The sequence below is a fragment of the Phyllostomus discolor genome, chromosome 9 (genome assembly GCF_004126475.2).
Source record: "Phyllostomus discolor isolate MPI-MPIP mPhyDis1 chromosome 9, mPhyDis1.pri.v3, whole genome shotgun sequence".
Taxonomy (NCBI): domain Eukaryota; kingdom Metazoa; phylum Chordata; class Mammalia; order Chiroptera; family Phyllostomidae; genus Phyllostomus; species Phyllostomus discolor.
This window is the reverse complement of record NC_040911.2, coordinates 103,852,064-103,878,543: the sequence shown is the minus strand read 5'-3', so window position 1 is coordinate 103,878,543 and position 26,480 is coordinate 103,852,064. Positions and strand designations below refer to the sequence as shown.

Genomic DNA, 26,480 nt, shown 5'->3' with positions numbered 1-26,480 from the left:
CCGACGCAGCAGGGTCAGTCTTCAGGCCTCAGCGAGGAGCCAGTCCAGCCGCCCCGGCGGCAGGGTCTGCTCGGAGACGGCGAGGGAGCTCAGGGTCTCGGCCCGCTCGCACTCCCCCTCCTCCGTGTAGACGTGGGGCAGGGACCCGGGCTCTTCCGCCAGCGTGCCCAGGCCGCGGAGCCGCTGCGGGAAGGCCAGGGAAAGAGGGGGTGAGGGCCGGGCTTCGCCCCGCGCGGGGCGTTTTCTTCACGTGCCGTCGTCGAGGGATGCGTCAGTGCGGTGGGACGAGGGGCCGTCCCCCCCCCCCCCCCCCCGCTGCCACAGGAGGCTCTGCGGACTCCGGAAAGGCCCAGCTGAGGGGACAGGCGGCACCTGCACACTTTCCAGCTGACTTCTGGGGGGGACGTGTGACCAGGCTGGTCTCCGCCTTGATTCAGGTGGCACAGCCCCTGGGCAGTGTCCCTCCCCCCTAAGGATTTATTGTTGGGGGTGAGTCCCCCACCGTCTGCGCCCTGACACCGGCTGTCCCCTTCCTGAGTGACCGTCCCCGCCTGCCAACCCCAGCGCGGACTTCAGGGTGTGAGGCATCTCTCTGCGGAAACTTTTCTGTTTTCTTTCTGGTCTGAGTGACTGAATACATGTTTATCGCAAGGACGGGCGGACAGACGGATGGGCAGATGGACAGGTGGATGAGGTTAAAGGGCTTTCGCCTATTTACTCCCAGAGATCTCTGGGAGGGAGCCAGTTTCCCCTGCCTTGGTGGGAGTGGGTTAGGCAGGATCGCCCAACCCATCACAAGCTCCTGGTGGTCCCTGAGAGGGCAAGCCCACCCAGCGCAGGGAGGGGGTCAGGATCCAGTGTCTCAGAGTGGGCGGAGGCAGGAGGGAGTGGGTGGTCCTGCTTCCCCTCTGTCCTGGCGGTCAGCTGTCCCCAGCTTCCTCTGGCCTGTAAGAGCCCCACTCCTCGGCTCCCTGTTTAACTGGGAGCGCCGTGTCCTGGCCCCGTGTCCACTGGTGTAGTGCCCACGGGTGAACCCAGGCATCCTCACGGGCCCCCAGGGCCTGCCCACCTGGCAGCCTGGTCTCAGACCCCGGCTGCAGAGCTGGGAGGAGTGAGCCTGCCGGTGAGCAGGCCGCCCTCCCGTGGTCTCTCGTCCCTGCAGCCCCAGCTGACGGGGGCGGGGACTGAGGAGGAAGTGACCCAGCCTCAGCGGTGGGGAAACCTTCCTACCTCATGCAGCATCTCCGCCATCGCTCCCGTCCTCCTTTCCAGGGGCTGCGTGGGCACCGAGGCCGCTGGGTAACCCTGCAGAGCAAGGGGGCAGAACCTCAACACCACTCGGGAGCCCCCCTTGAAGCTCCTGTGTCCACGGCCTTTTTCAGCCAGAACCTGGGGGACCACCATCCAGGTGGAGGGTGGTCAGAGCTCTCCCCCCAAGGGGGAGTCAGATGAAGGACAGTTCGGTCACGCCTCCCCTGTCTGTGGTGACAGAGAGGGGGAGACCCTGCAGACACAGAGCCGGGAACCCTCCCCGTCACCCTGTTTTCCTTGTGCCGCGCTAAGGCCGTGGGGACTGCTGACGCTGTGTCGGCGTGCCCGGCAGAGGTCCATGGGCAAGCCTGCCGGCTGCTTTGTGGGGCTGGCCCGTGGGGGTGCGGTTTCCAAGCCTCGCTCGTGGGCCGGGGCGCAGCAGCGTTTGTGGCTGAGGCACACCCACCCGCAGGACCCAAGGCCAGCCACGTGATTTGCGGGCCCAGTGAGGATGAGGGTGTGGGGTCCGCTGTCCGAACATCGCGTCACATGGAGAGGACTCCGAGGGTGACTGAAGTTTAAACGTGTAAGAACACACACCCAATCTCTTATCAATAAATTCCAGGGTTTGGGGGGTCCCATAGATGATGTCTGTGAGCCACGGTTTTGCCCTTGAGACCAAGGTTCGTTGTACGCCCCGTCCCCGGAGCCCTACGGGTGCTTTGGCAGCGCTGGCCGCGGGCCCGGCTGGTGGGAGCCTTGTCCCGGACGCCGAAATCTGTGGGTTTGATCCTGGGTCAGGATGCCCATGGGGGGCAACCAGTCGATGTTTCTCAGGTCGATATTTCTCTCTCCCTCTTTCTAAAATCAGTAACCATATCCTTGGGTGGGGATTTAAAGAAAAAGAAAAAGATGCCTTGGCAGTGACAGGGTGTGTCCAGAGCCGTGAGTGGGAGACGAGGGGAAGGCCGTCTCGGCGCCAGGCGAGGACAGAGACCCCTTGCCCCGAGTGGGCTCCGGTGCCTCTGACGGCCAGTCCTCGGCCAGTCCGCGTGCCGGGTGGGCCGAGTGAGTCCGTCTGTTGGGCAAAGCTCGGCTGGTTGTTCCGGTATTTCCTTCTTCAAGCGACACAGACGAACCGGTGAAGTGCCGCTTTCGTGGTCGGGGGGGCGGGGCCCGGCCAGCTGGCCAGTTGGGACCGGCCTCCTGCCCGCTGGGCCGCGCCCCAGGAAGGCCCCTGCGTGGACGTGCAGACCGTGCTCCAGGGGCACAGCCGTGGCTCTCGCTTCCCCATTCTGCAGAGAACCGCCCTCGCTACTCGAGCACAGAGCCAACATCCATCACAGGGTCTTTTCCCAGAGGCAGCGCCCGTGGTGTGTGTGGCGAGGGCTGAGACAACAGGCGGTGGGAACCTGGATCCTCTGTGAGCAAAGAGTGCTGCCTGGTGACCTCTCCTGGGCGCTCGCTGGTCACCACAGCCGCCCTGGCTTCCAGGGCACAGAGCACAGAGCACGGAGCACGGAGCAGAGGCCCCACGCTCTCTCTGCGGGGCGGAGCCAGGCCCAGCCCAGAGCCGGACCTCGAAGCGGCAGGTGTGAAACACCAGCCGGCACCGGCCGTAACCGTGTGCCGGGGCCCGGGGGGTGCATTCGTGAGCACCATCTTCCAGCCCACCTGTGAGGCCGACTGTGTCATCCCTGATTCACGGCACGGAACGGGGGGGAGGGGGGGGTCACGTGACATGCTCCGGGTGGCGAGGATGAGAGGATGCAAAGCCCAGGTCACGTCCTTCAAGGCCGGTGAGCTCTGCTCGGCCTCTGCCGGCGAGGGTGGGGGTGCGACTCTGCCTTATGCTGCCCCAGGCGGGTCGAGAAGCTAGCGTGGACTCCTTAATTAGTGAGCTCAGCACAGGGTCCGTTGATGGAAGCTGTGCCTGGTAACACCCAGCGTCTCCTAAACAAGGCTTCTCGCCCCCGGCGCTGCTGACCCGGGGGCCACCCCCTCTCTGCTGTGTGAGGCATCCTGGGCTCGGGGTGATGCTCAGCAGCTTCCCTGGGTCCCATCCACTGGGTACCCAAAGCTTCCACTCCCCCTCCCCCACCCCGGCCAGGCTGTGACCATGGAAATCCTCTCCTGACATCGGCAGACGTGCCCTGCCGGGCACCAGCGGCCCCAGGGGAGACCCCCCGGGACAGCCCTGCCCCTCTGCTGCCGCCCACGCGCGAGTGTGCTCGGGGACGTGTGAGGCGGGCCGGAGCAGGGAAGCGTGCACCCACCTGTGTCGCCGGCGGCCCCGGCGGCGGCGCACCGCACCCCACGGCCGGGGCTGAGAGGGCTCTGCTCTCGTCATTGTAGGTGATCAGGGTCTGCTGGCCTTCCCCGTGAAGGACCGCGCACCCGTGCCTCTTGGCTCCAGACAGGGACCCACGTCGCAGCAAGAAAAACAGAGCAACTGGGAGGAGACGGGAGGGGGGGTGAGTGGCACCCGCTCTCCGGCATCGGAGGCTGCAGCGGGGTCGTGTCTGTGGACTCGTAAGTGACTCAGCCGTGAGTGGCAGGGCCAGCTTGGGCCGCAAGCGTCTTTGCAGCTACAGGGTATAGCGAGGCCCGTGGCACTGGGGCTGCTGGGTCACTGTGCGTGGACCCGATGGCGGGTGCCCGGTGACTGGGACTGCCGGGTCTGTATGTTTGCCCTCCCCAAGCCCAGGAGCCCAGACGGGCATCTGAGTATCGTCGCCGCCCCGGCGTCATCACAGGCCTCAGGGTCGCCCTCCGGCAGAGCTCGCCGGGGGCTTCCTCTGTGGTAGGCGGCTGCTTATTGAACGGAAGCTGCTCCTGCCACAGGGACAGCGTGTGCGAGCAGGTCTGGAACTCGGTGAGCCTCCAGGTCCTTCTCTGGGCACCCCGCTGCCCTCTGCCACCCCCTGCCCCCCACCCCCGAGGGCTCCATTCCCCCGGCTCACAGCCCGGACCACCCTGCAGCCCACTCACCTGCCAGAGCCAGGAAGACCGCACAGAGAGGGATCAGGACCCCCAGGAGGAGCCCCAGCCCTGCGCGGGACGCCTCCGCCGCGCACGTGGCCCCGTCGGGGCAGGAGCAGACCCGCACGTGGACGGTCTGCTGCTGGGCCAGCCCCTGTCGGTCTCTGATGGACAGCGGCACCAAGTGATCCCCGCGGGGCAGGCTCTTCTGCATCACAAGCTCAACCGACCGGCCTGCGGGGAGGAAGGGGTCTCGACTGTATCTACTCACTCGGGGTTCGGCCGCTCAGCGGACAGTCACCGGTGCCGTCCACCGGGCAAGGCTCTGTCCGGAAGTCAGCCAGCTGCACAGTCAGAGGGACCTCGCCAAGATGGCCAAGATGGCCCTCACTGCTGACAGCAGCTGCAAGTTCAGGGGCTCCCAGGCCGGCCAGCCGACGGAAGAGGCACGTGGGGCAGAGTCCAGAGACCACCAACCACAGAGCGCCTGGTCCCTCGCCCCCCATGGAGCCGGGACAGCACCACCTCCCGGCATCGATGACGCAGGGTATGCAGGGGCGTTGCCAGCCGCGCAAGCCCGCCTGAGCCTGACCCCACAGTCTGTATGGGGATTTGGTCTCCGAAGTCTGGCTGCCCGCCCACAGGACCCAAAGCCCCGCCCTGAACCACACCGTTCCTGTTGATCGGCACAAGACACACCCCTCCCCCACAAACACTTTTCTCAGGCAAGACATTCCAAGAGCTGGTGATCCACTGCCAAAAGCCAAGGCCAAGGCCAGACCTCCTTTGGGGCGAGGTCCAATGCCTCACCACACACTCACTCGGGGTCTGGGAACAGCACATGTGAACCCACCCACGAAAACAAGCTGCGTCCCACAGAGCCCCGAGTGAGAGCACAGAGGGGAAGGCGGCCGGCAGTGCCCGTGGCGCCTGCCAGGACCGGTGCCCCAGGTCTCCTTCGGAGAAACCCGCATTCCTGAGCCCCCGGCCCACGCGAGTCAGCAGAGGCCAAGCCCAGACCCCAGCCCGGCCCAGGCATGGGCTCACAGCCCCCCCCCAGGGAGGGGATCCCCTCCCCACTCCCGCCCACAGCGACCCGCAGGGCAGGTGAGCCAGGCTGGGCGGGGATTTGGGGAGTCCTGCTGGGTGCTAGGATGAGCCTCGGACTCCCGGGAGCTGCCCTTCAAGCCCCCAAAGGAGAGTACGCCTGGCAGTGAAGGAGCCCAGAGCAAGGCCAAGCCGCGGCAGGACGGGCAGCGGCCTGGGGCGTCCTTGGAGTCCACGCGGCACTGCCGGAACGCAGGCTTCCTGGCCCGGCTCTGACCCGGCTCCACAAGCTGCCAAACGCCTTGTGCCCGCGTCTGGGCCAGGGTCAGCCGTTTCTGCCCTCAGCCCCGGCCAGCACACATACTCACCCCGACTTTCCCCCAGTCTCCACGCGCCTCCCGCGTTTCCCGAGGCCGAGTCCAGCTCAAACGTGAAGGGGTCGGCGTAGGGATCCAGGTCGCCGTCCTCCGCCTCCAGGAGGAGGGGCGCGGCCCGGGAGGACTCGCAGACCTCCAGGTACTGCGAGCGCGGGAGGAGGGTCGGGGCGTTGTCGTTGACGTCCGACAGGAAGAGCGACAGGGTCCCCGTCCCGGTCTGCGGCGGGCGGCCTTGGGGGTGTCCGGGAAGAACTGTTTACTGGCTGAGGAGCCTACTGCGTGCGCGCCAGCCCCGGGAACAGGAGCCCTGAGCCCCGGCGGGGGGTGGGGGAGCCGTCCCGGGGAGCCACGGAAACCATTCCCCTTTCACAGGCTCTCCTGTACCCACAGCCTGGGCTGCCCGCCTGCTCCCCCCAGCTCCGAGGGTCTCGTTAGCCCACGTTCACAGAACGCCCCTTCGGATCCTCCGCTGACAGTCGTCAGCCAGGCAGAAAGGAGACCCGACAGGTGCAGGGAGTGTGGTGGGGGGGGGGGGGGTTAAACAGGGGGCGGGATGGGAGGAAAGTGGGTGTGTGCTGTGTGGCGTGTGCTGTGTGCCGTGTGGGTGCAAACGCCTGTCTCCTGACTCAGTGACCTGGTTGTGACGCGTGGCGTGGGTCTGCAAGGCGTCACCACTGCGGACACACGCCGTGGGGACTCGGGCTCCCACTGCGTTATTTCCTTGAGTCCCCGGAAGAGGGACCCCCTCTCCTCCCCCGCACCTGGACGGATGAGAGCCGCAGTTCGCCGTCTGCCTAACCGACCCTCTGCTGGTCAGTTGTTCCAGTCAGCTGCTCCTCCCTGAACCCCGGGTTTGAATCCGCGGACTGCCTTAAATGCAATTAGTGAGGTCGCGTGCAGGTCTCTGTGCACGCTTCTCGGTGTCCCCGCGGGTCTAGAACTTCGGCCCTGGGGGTCACGGAGGCGAGTGTTGGGACACGCTCAAGTTGCCCCCAGGATTGTGACAAATCTGCCCCATGCGGTCACAGCCTCCCGAGCCTGTGAGCCGTTCCACGCATGGGGGGGGGGGGGCCGTGGTGCTGCCTGTTTCTCACGCACCACCGTCCCCCGAGCGGGTGAGACAGACACCGGCAGCTTTGACCACGCCTCCCAGGGGGGCTGGCGGTCACCTCTGAGCGAGGGCTCTCCGCCTCCCCCGGGCCTCCCGGCCCCCGATTCGCCATCAAGCACGGCCGCCGTGGGCGCGCACAGTGGCGGGCAGGCTGTGTCTCGGGGAAACACCCACCGTCGTCCACAGCGTGCGCGACGATGACGTAGAAGCTGTCGTTCACGTAGGGGGACTCGCGGTCCATCTGCCTCCTGGTGACCACCGCTCCCGAGCGCTCGTCCACGGCCACCCAGCTGGCGGGGTCGTGGGCCAGCTGGTACCTGGCCAGAGGAGACACACGCGGTCTTTAAAACCACCAAGTCACGGCGGACGCGATGTCCACCACAAGTCACGCGGGGACGTCTAAGGATGAGCCGTGAGGAGCATTCCTGCACTCGAGCAAGGCCCGGGGACGACAGCCGAGACTGCTCTTTCGGTGACGGATCGGCGGCAGCGGCTGCGGGCTCAGAGCCTGGTCCTCGCTGGGTGGCACGTGACCTGGCCCCCTTGGGAGGACACCCATCCCGCAGGGGACCCGGTCATCGGCCACCTGGCTGTGCTGGTAGCTTCACATCTTCGTGGCAGAAGCCTAGGCCTCTCTCCCCCTGGAGCCCGTGGGTTCCCACACGGGTAACCCAGTCATTCCCTGTGGGTGCCGGGCGCCACTGGCCAGGGCGGCTCGCCCAGCGCTCTGGGATCCCCGGGACCTGTCCGAGTGGGGCACAGCCGTGGACCCGAGCGCAGCTCCCGGCTGAGGGGCCCGTAGAGGAACCACCTGCCTAGTAAATTATCTCTTAAAACGTTTTGGGAAACCGTCGCTTCACAGTGAATTGGAAACTAGAAGAAACAAAATCTGATCTTCCCCAAAGTGTGAGTTGAGCCGCGGTCCCCAGCCTTTTCGGCCCCAGAGATCAGTTTCACGGGAGACCGTTTTTCCACGGTCGGGAGAGGGGGCACAGGAGGCGGAGCTCAGGCAGCCAGCAATGCCAGGGAAGCCCAGTACCTACAGGACACCTCTGCTTCGACAGCCACCCCTCTGCTCCCCGCCCCGCCTCACCTGACCCCGCCTCACCTGACCTCACCTCACCTGACCCCGCTGCCAGGGCCGTCCGGGTCCGTCGCCTTGAAACTGCCCAGCTGGGTGCCGGGCCTGGCGCCCTCGACCTCACTGACCACGAAGCTCGTGGGGTGGAAGGCTGGCGGGTCGTTGGTGTCGGTCACCTGCACGGTCACCGTGGCGCTCGCTGCCACCAGCCCCAGCCTCTGAGGCTTACCGCCCTGGCAGGAGAAGAGCGGCTCCTCGTTTTCCACCACGACGATGAGGCTCCGGGAGGGGTGGGCTTCGTAATCCAGAGCCTGCGAGGCCCCCCACAGAGAGGAGTTCGTTAGCACCTGCCGCTTCTCGGCCAGCGGGGGCACTCGGCTGCCTGTGCCTGTGGCTCTGCACTTCACTAATTACTGACCTTGTCTTTGATAATGATCAAGGGGCGGTTGTCAGCTCGCTGTCAAACCCTTCCTGCAGCTCCCTCCCCCGCCCCCCCCGCCCCCCCCCCCCCCCCGGCGGGGAAGAGCCGCCACCCGTCAGAAGGTGATGAAAAATGCAACAGAGGCCCAACCTGATGCAACATTAATGTGACAGCCCCGCTGCCAAGCAAATCAGGGGACCTGCAGGAGACGACACCCGCACGCTCACAGCTCTCCGGGTGCAGGGAGGTCAGCGGCTTAAAAGGCTCGCAAGGCTGGAGCTGTTCGGGCAGCTCAGCCCCGGGCACGCGGGGCCACAGCGTGGTCTCGCAGGGAACGCGTTACTCCGGCGGCAGACACTCAGGCCCACCCCAGACAGACCTGTTCGCTCAGGCCTGCCTTTGAACCTGATCCCAGGTAGACGTGCCTGCCCCGCCCTGGGCACCCGTGCTCCGGCTGCGAGCAGGTGCCACGGAAGGCCCCGGAGGCAGACGGCCCGTCCGAACCCTGCTCTGGCTGTGTGACTTCAGGAGAACGCCCCAGCCTCTCTGGGTGTCCTGGTCGGCAGTGACAATGACACCTCGCTTCAGGGCCAGCTGCCCGTTAGGCACAGCAGGTCGCGTGCCGGCGGCCCACGACACTCTCAGGCGCTTGCACAAATGTTCTCATTTTTGTCAGACTCAGAAGGGGGCCAAGGAACTCTTGGGGTTGGAGAAAATGTGGCAGGTAATGTTTATCACACCAGAAAAAATAAATAAATATTTCAGGGCCTGTGCAAATCTATGAGATTTTTGTCTAAAAATTTTAAATGTCAAAGTACTTAGAGCCTAATCCAACATCGTGTTTAATATTGAGATTAACCTGGTGGGAGGAGCCAGGGAGGCGGAAGGGCCACGGGACCCGCCACAGGCGCTGGGGCCTGGACCCGCCCTCCCCTGGCTCGCCGCAGGCTGCCGGTCACGGGGGTCCGCTCCGGCCTCGGCGTCCTCAGCCGCCCAGCCCGTGTGCATCCTGTGTGGCTTTACCTTGACCACACTGAGGATCCCCTCGTTGGTCTCAGGGTCAGTCACGATGTCAAAATGCCCCTCTTCGTTGCCACTGGATATGTTGAATTCCGCTCTCCAGGCCGACGTGAACGGCGCATCACCATCCCGGACCTGGAGACGTAACACGTCCCGGTGGACTTGGCCTTCGGGGACCCGAACCTCATACTGAGGGAGGCGGAGGTCATCGTTTCCGTGTGGTGGAGACGCAGAAACGCAATTGGAAAAGAAAGCAGGGGAGGAAAAGTCAGCTCGCGCACAGTAGCCTGGATGTTTCTCTTGCCATTGAACTTGACCTCAAGGGATCTGAAACGGCCTGACACAGCAGAACAGGCGCCAGCAGCAAACACCTCGTCCCCTCCCCCCGGGACTTGGCGCCTGCAGCGGGACGACTTGAACTTGAAAAGTGCTCTCCCGTCCAACACCGTGCCCCAGTTTTCTAAGCATTTTAAAATGATCACACTTCCTAGCGGGTGCTGCCTGAAGGCGCCAGCTCTCTCCGGAAACAGAACTCCTGCGGGCACTTGGATCCACTTCCTAACGTGGGTCTTTCCCACCGACTGCTGCTCCACGCTGTCGGTGGCGAGATCATTTCTCCAGACAAACACGGCCACGTGCCGGGGTGTTCGTCTCCCGGCCCCACTTTGGAGAGCACCGCTCCTCACCGCGCCAGAGAGGAGTTTGGAAAGGGGGTTCGCGCAGCTCCTTTCGGTGTTGTTTTCAGTTACTCTGCGCTGTCTGGGAGGTGCTCGCGCTGAGGACATTTCAGCTTTGGTTCACAGAGCTGGCAACATTTTTTAAAATGATCTTTTTTTTAACATAATGACTCTTAGCATTTATTGACGTGCCAGGTTTTGTTTTAGGAGCAATGAACAAGATGAAAACGCACGCCCCTGCAGGGGACGACCGTGTGTGTGCACCACGTGTGTGCACTGCGTGTGTGGTGCGGGTGGGGCTGGGGGCAGAGGCCAGAGGAACGCGGAAATGGGATGCATGGTGCCCTTTAAAAAGTTCATACGGAAGAGGAAAAGACGAGAAGGACAAGGAAAACAGATCCCAGGTGGGTTGTGTGCGTCCCCCTGGCCGCCCTGCCTGCCCCCAGCAGTGCGGTGCCTCCACACTAGTCTGGGCCCCCGTGGGCCCCTTCCTCCTGCCTGCCTGTCTGGTAGCATGTGACGTCCTGTGTGGGACACCGATCATAAACCAGGGGGCAGGGGCCCGGCCAGGCCCCACCTGCGTGTCTTCCCTGTCCTACAGCCCTGACTCCTCACCTGGGGCAGTTCCGTCCCCCAGGGGACACGTGACAATATCTACAGACGTTCTGGGTTGTCACAGCGAGGCGAGGGGTGCTGCTGGCGTTTAGGGGGTAGAGGTCAGGGTCGCTGCCAAACGTCCTGCAGTGCCCTGGGCGGCCGCCTCCCCACAAGCACAACTTCCCCATCCCCAAGTGTCGGGAGGTGGAAGTTGAGAAACCCTGGTGTGCAGCGAGCGTGGCGCCTCCGACCCCCCCAAAGGCCCCTGTGACCACAACCAGGGAAGGGGAGTTCCAACAATTAGGGATGAAATTACGCGCGTGCGAGTTCTGAGCTCAGCGTCTGGCACACAGCAGAAAAACGTGCGAGCCCGTTTGACTACTGTGAGAAGATTCTACAGCCCTACGGCCACTTCCTGATTCTCGTCTGTGTCATTTTGGAGAACTAGAAGGATATAGGGTGGTAGGGGGAACCCCCAGTATGCGCCTTACATCCTTCTGGGCGAACGTGGGCCTGTGGTTGTTGCCCTCCTGCACGCTGACGTGAACCGTGGCCGTGGACGACAGGGGCGGGTCCCCGCAGTCCCTCGCTCTGACGAGCAGCGTGAACCGAGGCGCGGCCTGTGCAGGGAGGGAAAGGGAAGTCACGGCCTCCACACACGGGAGAGGGACATGCTCAGAAAGGTTCCGTGTTCACAATTTCAAAAGCAAGTCTAGCCACCGAGGGTTTCCCGCCACAAACAGAAGTCCTATGTATGTCTGGGCTCAGAGGTGGAGAACACATTTCATTGTTTAGAAGTAATAAAATCCACACAACCTCATAATCTAAGCATCCTGCGAGTCGTATTTCTCCGCTATTCCGGTCAATCTTGAAGCCACTTTCTTTAAGGACCGGTGTTTGAGAAACGAGGGAGTAAAGGACTTGAGAATTCGGAGTGTTTTCTTGATCTAAATCAACTGTTGACATCTGAAAAACAGGTCGACCTGGGAAGAATTTTTTAACTGTTACTATTGACCAAAGGCAGCCTGTCCCGGCCAGCAGGGGGACGCTGCTTTGCTAAACGGTGGTGGGGTACACGCCACAGCAGCTCACACATTTAAGTTCTTTTTTTTTTTTTAGGATTTATTTATTTATAGAGAGGAAGGGAGGGAGAAAGAGAGAGAGAGAAAAACATCAATGTGCGGTTGCTGGGAGCTGTGGCCTGCAACCCAGGCATGTGCCCTGACTGGGAATCGAACCTGCGATGCTTTGGTTCGCAGCCCGAGCTCAATCCACTGAGCTACGCCAGCCAGGGCCACACATTTAAATACAAAACCAAGCTAGACAGAGCAGACGGCATGAAGAGGGGTGTTTACAGAGAACTCAGACCACGCCATCATTTTGCAGACTCAGAAGGACACCCCCAGCAAGTCACGAGGCTGTGACTGCAAATGCAGGAGACTTAAAGGACAGAGCTGAGAGACAGACTTTCAAATGCCTAGCAAAAAAAAGAAAACACACCAAAACCCAACTAGAGACGGGATTTAAATGGGAACGATGAGCCAGGAAAACACGTCTGACCCGTGAAGGGCAGACGTGGGCACTCCTCACAGAGAACGGACTGAAAGGGGAGGAAATGCACATGGAACCAGGAGGTGGAAGTCACGAAGGAAAACGACAGCACGCTAACACACACGGACAACGGGAGGGACACGGGACAGCAGGAAGGCCTAGAGGTGGCCAGGAACCCATGCAGACGGTCAGGCGCGACCATCCCAGGGGACCCACCCATGCCTGCACGTGGGCGGCAAGTGAGGACACTGGATGCTGAACCTGTGGGTGCAGCTCAAGGGGGCAGCCTGCGGCTCTGCACCCACCCGGACTTGCTCCTGCCAGAATGGGGTGCAGAGGTGGTCCAAACACGTTCACGGAAGCACATTTTATGGAAATTAAAAAGGGGCAACGAAGCATGGATGTTCAACACTTAGGGTGTCGAATACCTTAAAGCACACCCATGAAATGAGATGTTTCACTCTCCAGTGTTGTAGGATGTTGTTCAATTACAAACAGAAAACTGCATTTTTCAAATTCATAACTATGCACATATCAAAAAGCATGCCCATATATTCGTAAATATTTATACTATGATGACTTCTTAAATTATGTACACAAATGTGCATTTGAAATTATATAAGAACCTGTGACTATACACAAATAAACATACAGTGTGTACACGCAGTCATGAAACGCAAAGAACAACACTGATAGAAGAGACACTGTACCAGTAACGGTACTTGTCGCTAGTTGGTAGTACTAAAGATGCTCCCTATTTCAGTCTTCGTTTCTTGGAATTTTCCAAGTTTTCCAAAGACCCTTTCGCAAACTGAACAATGCTTTTTGTTGTTAAAACAGAAGCACGTTCCAGGAAGAGTGGCTTTAGAGACTCACAGAGCCTGTGGCTCAGAAGCCAGGTGACACCTTGTCGTGTCGTCCAGGTGGGAGGTCCACGGCGCTGCTGTTCGGGAACCCACACCGGCCCTGCCCTCTCTCCTGGCCGCACTGGGCGCTGGTGTTTACCCATCAGCCCCTCCCGAGGACCGAGGGCTGGGTGTGACATCATCGCACCACCAACTCAGAAGGAGACCTTGAGCATGTCGCTCGAACCTGGGGCCAGGGACCTTCAGGGTGCAAACAGCCCCCGTGCCCCTGAGGCCAGCTAGGACCAGGGGCCCCACCTGGCCGGGGCCAGAGCACCCGTGGGCAACAGAGAGGAAGGGCAGCCTGCGGCCCGCGGCACCCACCTGCCGCGTGGCTCTCCCTCACGCTGACGTTGAACTCCTCGGCGGGGAAGCGGGGGGCGTGGTCATTCACATCTCGGATCCTGATGTTGAAGATGAAGGAGCTGTCCATGATCTTCCCCGTGGCGCGGCTGGCCACATCGAAGTGAATCTGCGAGGCAGAGAGCCGTGTCGGCCTCGCAGGCCCCAGACTTGGTGGCGCCAGGCAGCAGCCACCTGCACGGCTGTGGGCTGCACCTGCCCCCGCCACCAGACTGCAGGCTCCCGGGGGCAGACACCGATGGCCACTTCAGCAGGTGGCCGGGGACTGGGCTCAGGGCTGGCCCGCTGGGTGCTCAGCACACGCGGGCAGAGCAAATCAAGGCACTGACTTGAGGAAATACATCACTGGTTAGTATAAGGGTCGAGCCTCAGTTTCTCCACTGGAGCAAACTCGGCAAGTGGCTCGGGAGCCTCCATCCCTGTGGCCTACCCGTTGTGTGAAACAGCTACGTCAGTGAGCCCTGTTCCACGCATGTGGAATGCATGGGGGCAGACACGTGTGGGATCCTTTACTTTCTGCACCAGAGGCTTGGGCCGGCGGGCACGACCAGGAGGCTCCCTACGTCTGCCCGTGTGGCGCTGTGACAGTGCTGCTCTGGCAGCTCGCTGGGAGATTTCCGAGTCTCCGAAACCCACCCCACGGTGCGTGGGACTGAGGAGTCCTGGAGGAAGGGAAGAGCAGCACGGAAGTGAGCCGCCGCGCAGTCGGCGCTGACAAAGGGACAGGTGTGGGGGTGGGGGTGGCTCTGGGGACGGAGGCATGATGTCCCTTAGCTGGGGGGCCAGGAAGCCACAGGGCAGAAGGAGAGCGGGCCACTTTCATCCTTGTCCTTGAGTCCGAACAGGGCTCGGAGAGACACAGGAGATGCATTATCACACGCACACACGCAAGAGCTACTCCGTGAGAAAACGAGCAAACAGAAAGGCGGCCGGAGTCACACAAGAACCCCGATTCCGTGTTCTGCCGATCGCACCAGAGACCGCCGACTGCCTGCCAGGAAAGGAGGGACGGTCCCTTCCTCTCTGGGGCTGCTGAGGGTGTCGCCACACCGAGCATCCTGAGTGAGCAAGCGAGCGTGTGTGGCGGGACCCCTGCTGCAAAGGCACGCCGACCTCGGGGCACGCGCACGGTCACAGACAATGGAGGTGCCCCCGGGGACCCGCCGTCATTCCGTCTCCCGAACACTCCGGCACTGACACTCTGCCAGCACGTAATGCAAAGAGCTGGAGAGAAAACCTGAAGTAAGGGGACAGAGAGCCCCGGGGCTGGGGCTCAGCTCAGAGTCCTCACCCCCTCCCCCGTGTCTTCCCTCCTGGAATGTCACTGTCAAACAAGAACACCAGGCCCTTGCAGAAGTCCACAGGAAAGGACAGGCATGGCCAGTGTTTTGGGAGAGGAAACAGGGGTTCGATCCAGCCAGCGGCCCGAGCGCAGGGCCCCGAGGTCTGGCCAGGAGGAGCCGCAGGGACACCGTCCACCCTGTGGCCAGCTTTTCCCTTTCTGACCTCCCTGGCCCCTGGGACCTGTCTGCGACATGCCAGGCTTTTTTTCCCTCTGGCCCTCACGCTTTGGAAAAGGCGGTGCATGCCCACCCTTAAGACATCGTTGAGGATGCTAAGAGCAAACAAACAGCAACAACCAGGAAAGAAAGCACCGCCACCACGGGGGCCAACAGTGTGCTGCCCCAGCACAGGGCCTGCCACACCGTTCCTCACTCGTCAGGTATCGGACAACCCAGCAGGTCTGTTCGCACCTCTCTCCACAGGTTTCGACTGTCACTCACCAAAGGACAAACACGCCCACTTTATAAACGCTCTGCAGCTCTGTCCCCAAAGCCGCTGGAGACCCTGATGTGTGGGGGTGCCGGCCGCAGAAGGCAGGGGTGCAGCCGGGCACACAGACGGCGGCAATCGCCCCAGGAGGAAGGCCACAAAGTGAACCCAGTCCCGAGCGCACGCCTAAGCTTGCCACGGAGCAGCACGCCGCACACCAGCCCCCCGGGGCCTGGCGCCCAGCTCAGATCGGGCCCGCCCAGACCCCGGCTCCTGCGAGAGCTTTATAAGAGTGAACTTGAACTCAGGTACCATAAAGGACGGTGTCGTCTCCCGGTCCACAGCGCGGTGCACAAATATCCTCCCATTCTCGTGGTCTTCTATAGAGAACAGACCAACCTCTGGGTACTCGTCCACGCCGGGGCCGCTGATCAAATACACCAGCGACCTGTTGTCGGGCGCGCTGTCGAACAGCTGGGAGGAGACAAAGTGAGCGAAAAGAGAGAGAGAAAATGAGCCAAAACCACCGTGCGCGACGCCCTGCCAGGCCAAGCCTCAGAGGCGATTGTGAGGAGCTGGACCCAGCAACCGCACGTCGAGGGTTCACCCTCAAGAAGGAGCGGATCGGCCGAGAGGCAGGAACAAGGAGCAGGCGGACTTGTGATGACAGTGAGGAGCTGGGAACAGCAGCGCGTGTCTGCGTGGAAGGGATCCTGCGTGATGCCCCCGTCACGTAGTATGGGACTGGGGCTCCCACGCCCCTCCCAGAAGTGGGCGGGGCCTCGGGAGCGGCAACCTGAGCAGCGGCGCAGCAGCGCCCCCAGAGGGACCCGCTTCCATCCGCGCAGACGCACGTGGTGAGCCGGAGGGGCGTGCCAGGAAGAACGCACGTGTTTGTTAACATCGGTTGTCCGGCCAGGGAGAGACAAGGGATACCGCACAGCTGACGTGCGGGAAGAGCTCAGAGGGAGCCCGAGCCCTGGCCGCCTCACGCGCCCTGGCCTGTCCAGCCCGTGGCGCAGCCCTGTGGGCTGGGCACGCCCCTGACCCCACCATGCTTCCTGGGAGGAGAGGGCCGCTCCTGGGGCGGGGCTGTGGCGAGTCTGCAGCACCAACTCCCCAGTTCCTGGGGGTTCACACGTTTAATCACTGAGCTTGAAAGCTTCCTGGAGGTGCTTTTTTGTTTGTTTTTGTTTTTGTTTTTTTAAGCAGGCCTATACACTATTTTTATAAGCATTGCAAACATAGGAGTTACTCTTAATTTTTTTCTAGGGATCACAGAACATCAGAGCCGTGGGGGACTCGATCCCTCAGTGTGTCGCTCAAAGGCCCCTCGGGGTCGGGGAGGCAGTGGAAGAACCGGCCGGGCCGAGTGGACGGTCTCCGGCATCCCCACCGTCACCCGTGTCTCCTTCGGCACCTCGGCTGGTCCTGCACCGCAGAGTGAGGGAGGCGGTAGGGCGTGGTGGGGACTGTGGCATTCTGGGGACCTCAGGCCCGCCTCATCGCTGGCTGCCGTGTGAGGATGGGCTCCAGGTGGTCAGACCTCCCAATTTCCAAAAAGCCTCTGAAAGGCAGGACTTGTAGTACAATCTCCCTATTTTTTTCTTATTTTTTTATGGTGCTAAAATAATGTCACACGAAATGTGCCATCTTAACCAATTTTAAGTGCACGGCTCAGGGGCAGCGAGTCCATGCAGGTTGCTGTGCGGCATTGGCCACCATCATCGCCAGAGCTGTCATCTTGCCAAAGAGAAACTGTCCCCATTAAACACTAACCCTCCCCCTGTGACGCCCTCCCCGCTGACCCCTGGCACCCACCTCTTTATTGTCATCTCCCTTTTGCCCTCACACCCAGCTTCTGAGAACCACTCTCTCCTTATTTTTAAATAGTGATTAAAAAAAAAAAGGCTCTTTGTAGGCCAAATAAATCAGGCCTGAGGCTGGAATGAACTGACCTTGTTTTTCTTGGCGGCATTTCCGAGGAGGAGTTGTGCACTCGGGCCAAGCTCCGCCCACTGCCCCCCCCAACCCCAGCAGGCCGGCATGCCCCTCACCCACTGGCGGCCTCCCACGGCCCCGCCCTCCCTCCAGAAGGGGCTGTGCTTAATGAGAGTGGGTGTCGGCGGCCTTACCTCACCAACAAGCTTGGGAAAGGGTCCCGAGTCTTCCTCCTCCAGTTCCAAGGTAGTGACAACCCACCTTCTCTTGAACCGCCGTAGAGGCCGGTGGCCGTCTCCCTGGAAGCAACCGTGACACTGGTTCTGAGGAGGGTGGTGAGGCCAGCTGGCCCTGGGCTGGCCAGGGACCTGCGTCCTCTCCGGCGTCCCCACAGCCGCCGCCCATGCCCTCAGCTGCGGCGTGCCTGCTCGCAACCCACTGCGGGCCCCCTCTGAACAGCGAGGCACGTGCCCCCCGTGGTTCCACGTGATTCACGAGGTCGTTGCAGGGGCTCAGGGGACGTGGCATCAGAGGCTGCTGCCTACTCTGTGCCCACACTTGCCTCTTAGTGGACAGGCAGGTGGTTGCTGAGTGAGTGAGAAAGCCCCCCCCTTTCTGAAATCACTGAGGAGGAAGGCCCCACGCAGTGTGGAGGGGTCCCTAACGCCCCTCCCTCTGCCGGCCTCCCCTGTGACAGCGAAGAGGAGAGACGTAGACGCAGGCTTTGGGGTCAGAGGTTTGCCAGCGAACACAGATAGAACTCAACAACGTGGTTTTGTCTGCATTATGTGTATCGTTTACAGTTACCGTCTGTGTATTCTAGAGCCTGGCTTACTGCTACCTTCATCTGTATCCAGAAAAATGCAATAAAAAAAAAAAGACTGAACTACAAAGTGAGTAGACCACAAGAACAAGAGGAAGGAAGTGGTCCCGCGGTGGCCTGAGCGCGGGGTGGGCGCGCGACCGTGACCCTGAGTATGCGCGCTCCCGCTGCAGATCCTCCGCCCCCTCCGTTTTACGGCCACAACGAAACAAACGGCCGGACGCGCCTCCAGCTGGCCCCTGATGGCCGCTGGCCCCTGAGGGCCGCAGAGTGCTCGCGCGCCAGTTAGACACCCGGGCCCGAGTGCAGCGCCCTCCGCGGTGCCCTGACCCCGCAGCTGCTGACTCATCGCCCCTGCCCGCCAGGCACCGCCAGGGCCCCCCGGCCGCAGCAGCACCGCAGGCCGCCTCTGCGCCCTGGGGGGCCGCGCGGGGCTGGTCTCTAGAGAAACCGACATCTGAGCCTCACCTTTGTTTGCTCCCGCGGATCGTGTTCTTGTTGGGAGCTGCTGATGAGGTTGACCTTCAAAATCAAAATGGCTTTAATTAGCAGGGAATGAACATCAAAATCAGGTAGAAATGCAAATCACGTAGAACTGGGGAGGAGAAATACTTCTTCATTCAGTGTAACAGATACCATTTCTTGTTCCCACATCTCGACGCCTAATTGCCGCTTCTGCGTGCAAACACGGGAGGGCGAACCCAGACTCCTGGTCTGGCGTGACCAGTGGCGGGGCCACCGAAAGCCACATGAGGACACTGCGGGAGGTCGCCCTGTCCGCCGAGGACGGGCCCCCCAAAGCACTTCCGTGTGCACGTGAGAAACGGCACCAGCTCTTGGTGGGTGGTGGGACTCGAGGGGGCTTTTTCTTCTGTTTTTCTTCTCTTTTTTCCTTATTTTTAGACTTTATCTCACACCGCTCTCTAAAGCCACAGAACTCGGTCTCCGGCCAAACCTCGCTGAAGGCGCCTGATCTCGTCTGGGCTCGGCAGCTAAGCGGGGTCGGCCCGGTTAGTGCTGGGAAGGGAGTCGTACAGGGGGCACCTGGCCTTCCCGTAACGACTCACATGGAGGGTTGTGTATGACTTCTGTCTCAACAACCTCCCCCCTCCACGAAAAACCACGCGTGTGTAGTTAGGCTGTTTAAAATGAGAGGGACTTCTCTGCAGTGTCCGCCAAAACCCACGCTAACACGTGTGTGCATGCATGTGGATGCGGTATGCCTGTGTGTGTGTGTGGGTGTGGGTGCGTGTGCGGGTGTGGGTGTGGCTGTGTTCCGCCTAGAGTTCCAGGTCATGCGTTTTAACTGCTGCTCAGCATCTCACTGTGTGGACAATAGAGGACGATTTGTTTATCCGCTCTCCTGGCGGTGGGCACGAAGGTTATTTCCAGCTGTTCGTTATCACCAAAAACAAACGCTGTGACGGGAACTATCCCTGGAGCAGCGGTTTCCGAAGTGTCGTTCGCCGGCTCCCCGACCTTACCGGAGAGCCCCCCGGGCCACACGCTCTCACACGGTACTGGGTGTGCGCGCGGGTGGTACAGGGCCGCGGTGTGGGACCCCGGGAGGCTCAGCCCCAGCGAAGGCAAGGCCCCCGTGGCCCCCAGCTGCCGTGTGCCCCTCCACTCCGGACACAGGCAGGAACGAGGCAGAAAGACAGAGCAAACGTCCAGTGTCATCTAAGAAGAAAGCCACCGGGACGCCCGGTCGAGAGGGAGGCGTAGGTAAACGTGGCTCGCCTCCTCGCACGACCACCTCGGAATCACAGCTGACCTACAGAACGAAGACCACTCAGAACCGTAGGAAAATCGAGCGGCATGGGAGCCCGACGACTAAGAATGAAAGAGACCACCTCATCCAGATGGGTAGGAGGGTGCAGACGCTCAGATGTGGAGAGGGCTGGCCCCAAACCTGCGTGTAGTGGACAGGAAATGGAGCGAGGGGCCCCAGCCCCCCACCAGACCACCCAGCCCAGGGTTCCGGCGCCAGGAAGATAAGTCCCCACGCCTGACTTCTGGCTGTAGAAACCAGGGCGGGTTGGGTGGGCAGAAGACACTGCGGGCTCTCGGGCGTCTCCTCTTGGAGGGCCCTGCACCCCGCACGACCCCAGCCCCACGCCCTCTGGGCTCCGGCACCAGGGCAGCCCCTGCAACGGCCCCTGTGGCCCACGGGAAGGAGCTGAAGTGTGAGGCGCCAGGGCGAGAGCTGGGGACAGCTTTCTCCCAGATGGACCTGCAGACCATGGCCATCATTCCTTTCCTGAGCCCTCCCCCTCACAGAGCCACAGGCGCCACATCTGAATCTCCACCAGCCTGGCCCACACAGTAAGCTCCCCCCGCTCCACTGACGATTACCTAAGGACCCACCCCATCCCACTCACCGGCCCACCCAGCCTGGTCACAGTGGCTTCTCCATATGAGGGGCTGGACTAGGTGAGGGCCTCGGACCTTCCTAAATCTGCTCAAGCAAGCACCAGCTGAGCCCAGCCCATACCTCTCGCCGACTGGCCCCAGCCCCGACACTGGCACCAACAGCACCCATTTGCAGGTTGCTTTACAGCGTATGACAACGGGCACCAGGCAGAACACAGCTGGGGGCTGCCCTTGGCCTGCACCACCCAGGAAAGTGCACCCAGCAGACGGTTACAGAGCACACCAGAGCACCACCCAACCACCTCCGCAAGCCACAGAGGGCGGTGGTTGCTGGCCAGAGGTCACAGCCAGTCCGACCAGCGGCCTGGCCTGGGTAAATCCCTCCCATTGACCTACTGACAGCAATCAAGACTAAACTGCAGGAGGAAGGAGTACTCAGCCCACACGGAGGGTGCCCTGGAGTACCCCAACTTGGGTGCTAGGGGAGGCTGTGCCACTGGTCCCTACAGGACACCTACTACACTAGGACACACTGCCAAGACACAGAGCCGGAGCATCTCTGTCTAACACATAGAAACAAACACAAGGAGGCTGCCAAAATGAGGAGACAAAGAGGCACAGCCCAAATGAAAGAACAGATCAAAACTCCAAAAAAAAGAACAAAAAAAAAAAAGTGGAGAGAAGCAATCTATCAGATGCAGAGCTCAAAACACTGGCTATCGGGATGCTCAGGAACTCAGTGGATACTTCAACAGCATAAAAAAGATCCAATCAGAAATGAAGGAGACATTCATTGATATAAAGAACAGTTTACAGGGGAACAACAGCAGAGTAGATGAAGCTGAGAGTCAAATAAACGACTTGGAACATAAGGAAGCAAAAGACATCCAATCAGTACAACAAGAAAAAAGAATCCAAAAAATCAATGATAGTGTAAGGAACCTCTGGGACAAGTTCAAGAGGTCCAACATTTGCTTCACAGGGGTGCCAGAAGGAGAAGAGAAAGAGCAAGAAATTGGAAACCTATTTGAAAAAAATAATGAAAGAAAACTTCCCTAATTTGCTGAAGGAAACAGACGTGCAAGTCCAGGAAGCACAGAGTCCCAAACAAGATGGACATAAAGAGGGCCACACCAAGACACATCATAATTAAAATGCCAAAGGTTAAAGATAAAGAGAGAATCTTAAAGGCAGCACGAGAAAAACAGATGGTTACCTACAAAGGAGTTCTCATAAAACTGTCAACTGATTTCTCACTTTGCAGGCTAGAAGGGACTGGCAAGAAGTATTTATAGTCATGAAAAGCAGGGACCTACAGCCAAGATTACTGTACCCAGCAATGCTATTTTTTAAAATCAAAGGGCAAATAAAGTGCTTCCCAGAAGTGCTTTAGACAAACTAAAGTTCATCATCACCGAGCCATTATTATATGAAATGTTAAAGGGACTTATTCAAGAAAAGGAAGATCAAAACTATGAACATTAAAATGGCAATAAGTGCATAATTATCAACAACTGAATCTAAAAAAACAAACTAATCGAACAAGCAGAACAGACACAGAACCACAGACATGGAGAACATTATGAGGGTGGCCAGTGGGGCCAGGGGGCCTGGGGGAATCGGGGGAAAGGTGCCGGGATTAAAAAGTACAAACCGGTAGGCACAGAATAGATAACATACGGGGATGTTAAAAGCAAGTACAGAAAATAGAGTTGCCAAAGAACTTACATGCACGGCCCATGGACATGGACAAGGGGGTGAGTCACTGGATGGAGAGAGGGGTGCTGAGTGGAGGGGGGCAAAGGGAGAGAAATCAGGGCACCTGTAACAGCATAATTAGTAAAGAATGAAGCCCTTGGTGAAGCCCCTTAATGGCTGAAATCACTGGAGAAACGACGGAGCAGCGAAAGGCGCTGACCCCGCCCCCCGGGAGTGGACACCTTGTCGGCGCTCCGAGGAGCACGTGGGGAGTACGCGCGAGAGGGTGGGGCGTGGCGGGGGGCAGCGAGCTGAATAGGCGGCCACTGTTTTTGTGTGGTTTTGTTTGTTTTTGAAAGATTTCATTTCTTTATTTTTAGAGGGGGGGGAGGGGGGAGAAAGAGTGGGAGCGAAGCAGCGATGTGAAAGAGGAGCCAGGCGTGCAAGGGATTTGCACACACACACACACACACACACGCAGCAGTGCCCCTCCTCCCGCGGGGCGGACACTGTCACGGTAGTTACTTTCCGTAAAATGTGTGAGTTCTGTTAACACGTGGCTTGTCACTGCTGTCTTCAACGAACTGAGAAACACGTTTAAACCCCCCAGGCTCCGGTGGGAGCCCTCGGAGGCCGACGCTCTCTGGGTCCTCGGGGGCGTTCACGCACATGACGCGAACACGAGGAGGAGTCACGGCCTTGTCACTTGCTCCACGTCGGAGTGACAACGAGGGTGTGGGGGTTTCAGAGGGAAACTGAGGTAGATGTGACCGCTCTGCGCACAGCAGGGACAGACTGTGTCAGACCTCCGAGTCAGACTGGAGGTCGGAGGAGGGAGGAGGGGACATCGACAGTGACCCAGAGTTAAATCAGCAAAAGCACTCGCAACCCGACATGGCCAAGTGTGAGCCAGACGATTCTCCGGAGCCAAGCAGTCGGTGCCAGGCAGCCACCGCCTTCGGAAGTAAAGATCCGCCGGAGGGTGAGTGCCGCAGGCGGGGGTTTCTCCCCATTTTGTTGGTTGTGGACCGCCCCCCCCCCACCGCCCAGCGCTGACGACAGTGCCTGGCCGGGAGCCAGCGGGCAGCACGTGGTCGCAGACGGGCACCGAGCAAACTCAGCCAGCCCTTCCTCGGCGGCCAGCCAAGCAGGAAGAAGGAGACGCATGGGCGCCGGGCCATCGGGGGCCAAGCCCTGGCTTGTTTGCGCCCAGCACCTCGGGTCAGGGAAGGATGGGGGCAGCTCCCTGTTCGGGCGAAGAAGAGGAGGGTGAATGAGGTTCCGTGTGAACCTGACGCCCGGGCCACACCCTGGCATCGGCTCAGGGCAGAGCTCTGCACGCGGCTCGGGGAGCCTTACGGCTGCCCAGGGGAGTTCCACCTGAGCCAAGGTGAGGACCCAGGTCAGCTAAGTAACCCAGTTTTGCAGCCAGAAGTGGAGGAGCCTGGGTGGCGCTGGGTGGGACCTCCCACCTGAGAGCCCCCACACAGAGAACTGGCAGAAACGGGGGGACTGCAGCACGGCAGCGGGGGGACCTAATGTCCTGCATTGTGGCCACGTCTGTCACGCTGAGAGCCCGATCGAAAGTGGGGGACTGTCAGAAAGGAAACGGGACTTCCGGCCAAGATGGAGGCGTAGGTCGACACACCGTGCCTCCTCGCACAACCAAAATAAGGACAATGACGATTTAAAAACAAAAAAAAAAAACAACCAGTACTGACAGAAAATTGAACTGTATAGATGTCTGACAACCACAGAGTTAAAGGAGACACATTCATCCAGACTGGTAGGAAGGCCGGGGTGGGCGGCCGGGTGGAGAGGGGTCACAGCAAAAAAAAAAAAAAAAAACGGCAGAGGCACCAGGTGCACAAGGCACCAGTGGGCGGACCCGGCGAGGCGGCGATTGTGAAACAGGGCGCTGCGAGCAAGGCGGCTGGCGGTCCCGCGTTCGCATGCAGATAAACCAGGCAAAACTGGGGAGTGGGACAGACCACGCACCCCAGGGTTCCAGTGCTGGATATAAGACCTTGAAACACTGATTGAAAACACCTGTGGGGGTTGAGGTGCAGGGGGAGATGCCCAGCCTCACAGGCGAATGCGTTGGAGAGACCCACAGGGTCCTAGAACCTGCACAAGCCCACCCACCCGGGAACCAGCACCAGAAGGGCCCAGTTTGCTCCAGAGAAGCGGCAAAAGGGACTGAAATCCCACAGAGAGCAGAGCAAGTGCCATTGTTCTCTCTCAGACCCTCCCCCATGGATAGCGTCACAAACCAGCGACTGGGTTGCCCGACCCTGGTGAACACCTAAGACTCCGCCCCTCACACGTAACAGGTGCGACGAGATAAAAAAAATGGCCCAAATGGAAGAACAGATCAAAGCTCCAGAGCAAATGCAACTGAGTGACCAAGAGATAGCCAACCTATCAGATGCACAGTTCAAAGTACTGGTGATCAGGATGCTCACAGAATTGGTTGAATTTGGTCACAAGTTAGATGAAAAAATGAAGGGTATGCTAGCTGAAATGAAGGAAAATGTACAGGGAACCAATAGTGATGGGAAGGAAACTGGGACTCAAATCAATTCAGTGGATCAGAAGGAAGAAAGAAACAATCAAACAAAAAAGGAATGAAGAAATAAGAATTCCAAAAAATGTGGACAGGCTTAGGAACCTCCAGGACATCTTTAAACATTCCAACATCCAAATTATAGGGGTGCCAGAAGGGGGAGAGAAGAACAAGTGGAAAAGTTACTTGAACAAGTCATGAAGGAGAACTCCCCCAATCTGGCAAAGTAAATAGACTTCCAGGAAGTCCAGGAAGGTCAGAGAGTCCCAGAGAAGTTGGACCCAAGGAGGAACACACCAAGGCACATCATCATTACATTACCCAAGATTAAAGAGAAGGAGAGAATCCTAGAAGCAGCAAAAGATAAGGAGACAGTTACCTACAAAGGAGCTCCCATCAGACTGTCAGCTGATTTCTCAAAAGAGACCTTGCAGGCAAGAAGGGGCTGGAAAGAAGTATTCCAAGTCATGAAAGGCAAGGACCTACATCCAAGATGACTCTATCCAGCAAAGCTTTCATTTAGAATGGAAGGGCAGATAAAGTGCCTCTCAGATAAGGTCAAGTTAAAGGAGTTCATCATCATCAAGGCCTTATTATATGATTTGTTAAAGGGACTTATCTAAGAAATAGAAGATAAAAAAACATGTATAGTAAAATGACAGCAAACTGACAGTTATTGACAACCACGCCTAAAACAAAAACAAAAACTAAGTGAACAACTAGAACAGGAACAAACCACAGAAATGGAGGTCACATGGAGGGTTAGCAACAGGGGAGTGGGAGGAGGAGAGAGGGGAAAAGGTACAGAGAACAAGTAGCATGGATGGTAGGGAGAAAATAGACAGGGTGAGGGTAAGAATAGTGTGGGAAATGTAGAAGCTAAAGAACTTATAAGTATGACACATGGACATGAACTAAAGGCGGGGAATGTGGGTGGGAGGGATGTGCAGGGTGGAGGGGAATGAAGGGCGGGAAATGGGACAACTGTAATAGCATAATCAATAAAATATATTAAAAACAAAACAAAACAGTGGGCCCAGTGAAGTTCCCTGTGCTCAGCCCCACATCACCAAACTGAGACTTACTGCTTCCCTTCCTGCAGTTCCGGCCTGTCCCGGGGGGTGGGCTCTGGTCAACCCGGAATGGCCCCCTGGTGAGGAGCACTGGTGCGGTCAGCTGCCTGCAGACCCCGCCGTGCCCTAAGGAAAGGCGACCGGCCGCAGTCCGCTTGGGCAGCATAATGTCCCCGTCCCGCCCGCTCTGCCTGTATGTAACCCAGAGCTCCATCCGCCAGACGGGGTGCTGCCCGGTTCACGAACCGCTCAATAGGTCAGGAAGGTCTCTAAAATGTGCCCGTTGGCATTTCCTTCTTGAACAGCCGACACACTTGAGGAGGTTTCCCCGACCTTACGTCAGGGGTGGACAGGAGAACCACCCTTGGCAAACGTGCACGTGGACACAAGCCCAGGTGGAATGGTGTGTGTGCAGCCCTGCGTGGAGTCCCCCTAGCCGCCCCCCCGCCCCCCGCTCCCCCAGGTGACTGTGGCCTACGCCGCTCTGTAGGCCCAGGTGCCCCGCTGCCCACAGCACGCTGAGGCTCCGCAGCCCCGCTCCGGCCCGTCCATGCCGGGTCACACTCCATCCTGTTCCCTGTCCCCACAGACTTCACTAGTGTGCGGTGTGGGTCCCAGCCCCACTCACCTGTGGGAGCGGCAGCAGCAGCAGCAGCAGCGTGAGGAGCGGCAGGGGGTGGGGTGCCCTGGAGCTCATGATGGAGGAAATGCCCAAGAGACGTGGGAGCCTGAGCCTGCCGGTGGTGGCAAGTCCCCCTGGGCCACGGTCTCACCTGGAGCCGGGCACCGTCCTTCCTGGTGGGACTGTCTCCCCAGTCCCTCTGCGGTCACCCCGACCCAGTCACTCCCC

The 26,480-nt window shown here is 59.7% G+C and overlaps 1 protein-coding gene across 1 annotated transcript; it reads right to left on the bottom strand.

Annotated features, from left to right (window-relative positions):
- Positions 1-26,480, bottom strand: CDH26 (cadherin 26). Its single transcript, XM_036009998.1, has 15 exons — positions 26,259-26,480; positions 18,389-18,442; positions 17,292-17,396; positions 15,469-15,630; positions 13,345-13,492; positions 11,381-11,547; positions 11,056-11,184; positions 9,294-9,479; positions 7,892-8,160; positions 6,943-7,085; positions 5,649-5,888; positions 4,243-4,467; positions 3,528-3,703; positions 1,231-1,305; positions 1-183 (listed from the first exon to the last, which is right to left on the bottom strand). The coding sequence occupies exons 1-15, from the start codon at positions 26,325-26,327 to the stop codon at positions 22-24; spliced, it is 2,310 nt and encodes a 769-aa protein (XP_035865891.1). The 5' UTR covers positions 26,328-26,480; the 3' UTR covers positions 1-21.

What these genes read in the sequence shown, in the direction of transcription:
- CDH26 (XM_036009998.1), bottom strand. Translation starts at nt 26,327, where the DNA reads ATGAGCTCCAGGGCACCCCACCCCCTGCCGCTCCTCACGCTGCTGCTG. An exon ending in GGCCCTGGCAGCGGGGTCAG is followed by an intron (nt 7,086 to 7,891) that starts GTGAGGTGAGGT and finishes TCCTCTGGCCAG; the next exon opens with GTACCAGCTGGCCCACGACC. An exon ending in CGGGGCCGCCGGCGACACAG is followed by an intron (nt 1,306 to 3,527) that starts GTGGGTGCACGC and finishes CTTGCTCTGCAG; the next exon opens with GGTTACCCAGCGGCCTCGGT.